The 6,853-nt window shown below is 50.5% G+C and overlaps 1 protein-coding gene and 1 pseudogene across 1 annotated transcript in view; one reads left to right on the top strand and one right to left on the bottom strand.

The window, feature by feature from the left end:
• Positions 1 to 257: 257 nt before the first annotated feature.
• Positions 258 to 1,020, bottom strand: LOC101648977 (annotated as a pseudogene).
• Positions 1,021 to 4,690: 3,670 nt separating this feature from the next.
• Positions 4,691 to 6,853, top strand: part of SLC19A2 (solute carrier family 19 member 2) — a 21,891-nt gene continuing 19,728 nt past the window's right edge. The window contains exon 1 of the mRNA XM_004706745.2: positions 4,691 to 4,979. Within this exon, the coding sequence (XP_004706802.1) occupies positions 4,776 to 4,979 (204 nt within the window). The 5' untranslated portion in view covers positions 4,691 to 4,775. The remainder of the gene's footprint in view (positions 4,980 to 6,853) is intronic.

Raw genomic sequence — 6,853 nt, 5'->3', positions numbered from 1 at the left:
GAGATCTGAGCAGATAAGACCAACACACTGATTACACTTTCCCTTCCCATAGCTCTGAACACATGCTTGCCTTGATGCACACTCCAACCCACAATGTCAAACAGACCAAGACTGAAGGACTAATTTGATTTGTTATGTACAGAAAATCAGCCATGCGCACTAGCCCAGCTTGGTGGCAAGTTCTTTGACGTTGGTCACTGATTTGGGGCCCAGACATTGCCACGCCAGTGGCGACGGATCTCATCAGATCTGTCACTCTAGTTGGTCCTGATGACTTCCACCAGCTTAGCTAGAGCTCCTCTGTCTTCGGAGGTCACCTGTGTGAAGGCGACACAGGGGTAGGTCTTTCTGTGCACCAGGCACCCCAGCTCGGCCTGACAGGACCGGAATACCACCAGCAAAATGGCATCCATGTTGTGTGCAACCACCACCAGGCTATTGGTGGTCTGAATTCTAAGACTATTCCCCAATAATCCTTGCCTTTGTATAATCGCCATCCCTGAGCCTTCTTGTTCTCCACCAGAGTGGTGACGGTGTTGACCTGGGCTGGGAGGGCAGGAAACCTCGGTGGGGACGCCCCCTTTGCTAGCAGCCTTCTTCTTAGCATAGGCCAGCAGCCTCTGCTTCTCCTGCTTAGTTTCCAGCCTGTACTTGTGCGCCAGCTTCAGCAGCTGGGTAGCTGGTGATCCCGGTCCTGGGTGAACTGGTTGATGGCAGGTGGCACCTTCAGGTGCTGGCACAGGATGGCTGGCAGCAGCTGCAGTCAGATGTGGTGCTGCCACCGGACAAAGCGGGTCATGTGGCTCTTGGGCTGGCTGACCTACCTGATGCTGAGGTTCTTAGGCCATTTGTCGAACAAGAGGCTCACCACCTTCTTGGCCTCCTGCTTCTTGACATGGCAGGCGCCTGAACCACTGTCTTGCCCTTGGCTTTCTTCCCTTTCAGTGTGTTAGTTGACCGGAATCTTAATTGTTTCCCTGAGCAGTAGCCAAAGACAGGAAAGCAATGAAATACTTCCATGCCTCAATCCTGATTTCCAGGCTGGCTCCTCAACCCCCAAGAAATGCTAGGAAATGATCAACACAATCTACAGGAAAGGGGGCAAAAGAGACTATCCAAGACACTGCCCACTTTTCCACACAAGTTGTATTCACTGACTCTATGTCACAGCAGGGTGGGATCTATTTGGGTGTTGCTGACAGAGAGGCAGGTGATAGAACTTTGAATCCTGGGTCCTCAGAGAGATGCCCAAACTGTCCCATGTGGATTTTCCCTCAGATGTAGGCCCACCTAATTTTGACCTGCTCCATGGCTGGCTCATCTCCTTGGTGTTCTGGGGGAAGTTTTGCCACAGTTCAGTTCCCGAGATTCACAGCAGGGCATTGAGATTCAGTCTCCAGCTGATCTGAGCTTCCCTATCTAATAGGGGAATACAGTGAGCAGGTGGAAACTCTCTCAACCTGTGAATTTTCCACCAGAGTTCAATCACATTTGCTCCCTCCCAGTGCAGACTCTACCTTCACCACCACCACCACCACCACCACCCCTCAAAGTATGTTGGGGGAGAAGCATTGGTGTTCTCTTAGGTGTTAATTTAGGAACAGATGTAGAGGCAGGTGTCAGCTCACTGTTTCCCCTTCTCTCAGCTGAGACATGGAGCACTGGAGAAAGGGGCAGCTCCACAGGTGTCTTTCTGGGCACAGAATCAGTGACTTTGGGGAGGATTCTTTTCGTCAATTCCTCCTTCTGAAACACCAGGGTGTGATTGGCAGAGATTTCTGCTTCTCAGGGGAAGTCCAGAGTTCAGGTTCTTGAATCTCATCCACTTTCTCAGAAGTTGCTTTAAAGAGGGTTTCATAGTGCCTCCAACTACTCAGCCATATTAAATCAAACTCCCCTTAGTGCAGCAGTTCTCATCCTATGGGTTGCAACCCATTTGGGAGTTGAACGACCCTTTCACAGGGGTCGCCTGATTCATAATGGTAGCAAAATTACAATTATGAAGTAGCAACGAAAATAATGTTATGGTTGGGGAGGTCACAACATGAGGAACTGTGTTAAAGGGTCGAGGCATTAGGAAGGTTAAGAACCACTACCTTAGTGTCTTTGTTTCCAATTTCTACATAACAGCTATGACAAATTTAACAGCTTAAAAAAGGTTATTGTAATAACTTGGCTCACAATTCTGTAGGCCAGAAGTCCAGGTAGTCTTGGATGGGCTCTCTGGTTAGGGTCTCCAAAGCGGGAAATTAAGGTTTTGGCTGGGCTGATGTCTTATCAAGAGACTCTGACAAAGAATCAATATCAAGGCTCAATTCGGTTGTTGGCAGGATTGAATTTTTGTACTGGTAGAAATAAGGTCCACATTTTTTCTGCTGTGTGTCAGCCCAGGAGTCAGTCTCAGCTTCTCACATTTCCACCTACTGTGCTAAGGATGGCGATTATACAAAGGCAAGGATTATTGGGGGACTAGTCTTAGAATTCAATCACCAATAACCTGGCTTTCAGAGAAAGATAGCAAAAATAATTTCGAAGCTGATTTAAGAACAAATTATTATTTGTTCAGAGCCTGCCTCATAGCAAAGGGGATTTGAGGTGGCTAAATGATTTATGCCAAGAAAAATTCTACAACCAGTGATTTAGAGATTAACACAGTTCAGGTTTTGAATCCTCAAAGAAAGAACAAACTGTTCATATATGTAGGCTTCTCTTCTGGAGGCACTGAAAGTAAATGCAAAGGAGTTGCCAACAGGCGCACTGGTGTTCTTTGTATGGGTCAAGTCATGAGGGACTGGCAACATCTAAAGGTGACACTAGACAATTGTACAGTGGAGATTAGTTCTCAAACCTTTTTTTTTTGCCTTGAAACCCTGTTGTCGAGGTCTCTAAGGAATTTTTGTGTTTATTCTTGCTTTATACATACTGATACTTAAATCATATTAAATATTAAACCTGAAAATGTGAAACACAAGATGATACAAGCACACGTTTGCTTCTTCTTCTAAGTCATGTTATCGCACTGTATATAGCCTCTGGTATGGAAAAGGAAATGAGGCTTTGGTATTACTATGAACATTGTTTGGTCTTCTGGAACCTCCGAACTTGTCCCTTCTACTCGCAGGGCTTCCTGACAACAGAGCGTGGCTTAAGTGCTCCCTGAAAGGCCAGTGCTTAGAATAGAGAAGAATGTGGCTAGAGAACAAACATAGTGGTTGGTTTCCTAATGTCAGGCTTACAGCCTTGGAAACACAGTAGTTCTACTGTGTTCTATAGTCACCATGAGTTGGAATCAACCTAGCAATGGGTGTGCTTTTTTTTTAATGTGGGGAGACATGAATACCACTAATTGAATATCTTCAAAGATTAATTGACTCTGCAATCAATAATACAGCTGGGGGAGTGTGGAGGTGGAAATCTTTCTTTTTACTGTGGTATCTGTTGCACCTGAAAGATTCATAGTTGTTAATGATGTATCCTACGTGTGAAAAAACAAACAAAAATCCAGTAATTTGCTGCCACAGTAGGAAAAATGAGTTAGCTGGCTCATATCATAGATTAAGGAAAAATAGAGTTCAAAAATGTTTTCGGAGTGCTTCTAGCAGGATCTGTTGCTGTACAAACATCAGAGAGAAAAATGGTTTAAGTGGTCTGGCGAAGTCTGCAGTGGAAGAATTGGGACAGACTGGAGCTGTGAGTCAGGCTAAGACGGCACAGAGGGGAATGAAAGAAAGCACCAGGGATTCTTGTCATGCTTCGCCCTTGAAAACTATGCCAAGACCTACATTTTCCTCTGTAATGCAGAGACCGACCATGTCTCTTGGTAACTGGCTCTAATGATGCATTCTGCCACTTTCCTTTTAACCACTGGCTAGATTGACAGGGATGTGTTTAACTGCTCCTGTCTGTTGGGGAAAAAAACAACAAAAAAAAAATACAAGCTTTAATTGGAAAGACATCACCGTCTTTTTGGTTACGTGACTAGCTTGCTCATTCTTCACACGCTATTTCGTTCCACTTCCTTCCATTGACTCTCGGTTAGCGCCCTGAGCAGTTCGTTCGCCAGCGGCCTGGATAAGCTGCTAGAGGAAAGCCCTCGCAGCCAGCTGCCCCAAGGTCAAATCTTTAACCGTTCGGGGAAACCAAGTCTCTGGGAGACACAACGTGGACATCCGAGAGACGGAGACAATCAGAGGGCGCTCGTATCCCTCTGGGTGGGCGGCTGGGCCCGGAGGGGCGTGCACGACAGGGCAGCGGCAGTCGGGAGGGAGACCGAGCCGATCCGGTGCGGGAGGGCGACCCGCCGCACGCCGAGCGCGCGCCCGAGGTAGAGAAGCCACCGCACCGACCAGAGCCGCTCACGCCCTTCGTGCCGGAGCCAGAGGACGTCAGCCGCCGCCGTTCCCGACTGCCGGGCCGCGACTTCAGAGGGGCGGACAGCTGCCGACCAATAGAAAGCAGCCGAAATGTTGGCGCCCGCTGTGATTGGCTCCCGGGCTGAAGGGTGTAGACGGCGGGCGGGCCGTAGGGCGTGTCTGGTTCGGGCCGCGCGGCGGGGCGGCGACACGTGAGGGAGCCGCTGCAGGGGCAGCAGGCCCGGGGCGCTGCGGCCGCCGGCGGTGGATGCGTCTTAGGCGCGCTAGCCCTGCCGGTAGGAGGCGCCATTCTCCACGGAAGGTGCCCGTGCGGGGCCCGCCATTGAACCTGATTCCCGTTGGCCCGGGAAAAAGAGGAGGAGAAGGAAGGGGCCGGGCGGGTCCCCGCCCCTCGCTCCCCGGATGGATGCGCCGGGCCCCGTGTCCCGGCGGGCGGCGGCGGCGGCGGCCACCATGCTCCTGCGCACGGCTCGGGTCCCTCGCGAGTGCTGGTTCTTGCCCACTGCGCTGCTCTGCGTCTACGGCTTCTTCGCCAGCCTCCGACCGTCCGAGCCCTTCCTGACCCCCTACTTGCTGGGGCCGGACAAGAACCTCACCAACCTCGAGGTACGCACCGCCGGCCGGCGGGGGGGAGGGGGGAGGACGGCGAACCCAGCCCGCGGGGTGGGGGGCCGCGCGGCGGCGGGGGGTGGCGAGAGCAGAAGGAGTGAGCAAGGCGCTGGAGTGGCGGGGCCATTCTGGACACACGTTTCTGACAGTCGCCCAGTGGAAGGCGGGCCCGCGCTCTGCGCTGCTTGCTTTCAGATTTGCCCTGCACCCGCTGGGCTTCTGGGGTGCGTCTTCTGGAAAGCGCCCGGGAGCCCCAGTGCACGTGTACCCTCGGCGATATACGGTCTGTCGTGGCTGTAATGTGACTCGGCTTGGCTGCCCAGACTGGTCCAGCTCTTGGCAGCTGTTGGAGGTGGACGGACATATTTGGGTTCTAAAAAGAGAAAACAGTACGTTGGGCTTCGGATGTGGTAGCGGTTTGCTGGCCGAGAGTTAGGGAGCCAGGTAACTGCATAACCACAGCTGAAAGGACCCCGCCCCCTCTACTTTGTTTATCTTTGACGGGTGGAAGTGGTTCCATCAAATAAGGACAGTACAGGGGCAACCAGAATCCATCGCCCTAACGTGTCTTGCTTTTCAATTGGGTAGATTTTGCCCAAGGATATCCCGCCCTCTCTCGCCCTCCACTTTAGGCCCCACCTCTTGAGATTCTTGCTGATCCTTAGACGATACCGCATGGTCGTCTCATAATGATAGCTTTCCATGCTGTTGCCACACAGATGTTAGTTTTGCTCTTCCACTTGATAGTGAGATTTTGGAAAGCTTCCGTGCTTCCGTGATGCTCAGGGCGATTGAGAACACACAGATCAAGAACTCCTTGCTGATTGCTTTCTCCAAAGGAGGGTTCATAACTAGAGTACTTCAGCAGTGCACAGTGGCCTTTAACTGCTCAGGTGGATGGTCAGTCCCAACCCTTGCCCTTTATTGTGAAGTGGAAAGGACAAACTTGTGAACAGAATGATTTTACCAGAAGAAAGGATTTTATCAGTGGACAAAGGAATTGATCCCAAGCTGTTAGCCCAATGCCCAAATCAGCCAGATTCAACCACTGTGTTCTGGAACACCACAGACAGCAAAGGAAGGCTTGGTGTTCTTTTCCCTCGTGTTCACCGACCGGGCCCACGTTGGCTGGGTTTTGTGTTGCGTCTGTTTTCCTGTGCCGCCTTCCTCTCACCCCGCCTTGCTGACCCAGTTGCTATGAAAAATTCCTCCTATTAAAACCTTACACGTCTCCCCAAGAGTAAGATCACTAAATGTCAGAATTAACTCCATGCCAGTGAATTTTATCCAGGGGCTCTGGAGGCCGTAGTGGGTTCCGTGTGGGGCTGAGAACCCACCAGCCCATCTGCGGGAGAAAGATGGAGGCCTTCCGTTCAGGCAAAGATTTACAGCCTCAGAAACCCAAAAGGCTGGTTCTGCTCTGTCTTAAAGGGTCACAGTGAGTCAGAATTGACTCAGTGGCAGTGAGTTGGCTTGGAGTTTCTTCCCACTAGCTCAGTAACCCTTCATAACATGTCATAACAGCAAGAGGCGGTGCTGCCTGAATCACTTGTAGACCAGCCGAATGTGATTACTCAGAGTCCAATTTGTTGTTGCTCAAACACTTGCATTTGCTGGTTCATTTTCAAGGGCACTTGAGAGTCAGTACTGGATGCTGGATTGAGGGTTTCGTTTGAGTTTCTGATTCTGTTTTTCACCTCTAGTGCGTCCCACTGATGTTTACACAGCCTCAGAGCCTGTGTCTCGGTGTTGTGTACCCCTCCACTGGGGAGTGGAAAAGTGATTCATCACCTGTTTGGATTTTACTGTTTTAAAATAATTGTAAAGTGGAACAGGCAAACTCTTGTGAACAGAATGATTTTACCAGAAGA

Source organism: Echinops telfairi, unplaced genomic scaffold (genome assembly GCF_000313985.2).
Source record: "Echinops telfairi isolate 266 unplaced genomic scaffold, ASM31398v2 ScPeMD7_7424;HRSCAF=8462, whole genome shotgun sequence".
Taxonomy (NCBI): domain Eukaryota; kingdom Metazoa; phylum Chordata; class Mammalia; order Afrosoricida; family Tenrecidae; genus Echinops; species Echinops telfairi.
Note: the sequence above shows the minus strand (reverse complement) of the source record. Positions and strands in the feature narration are given on the sequence as shown.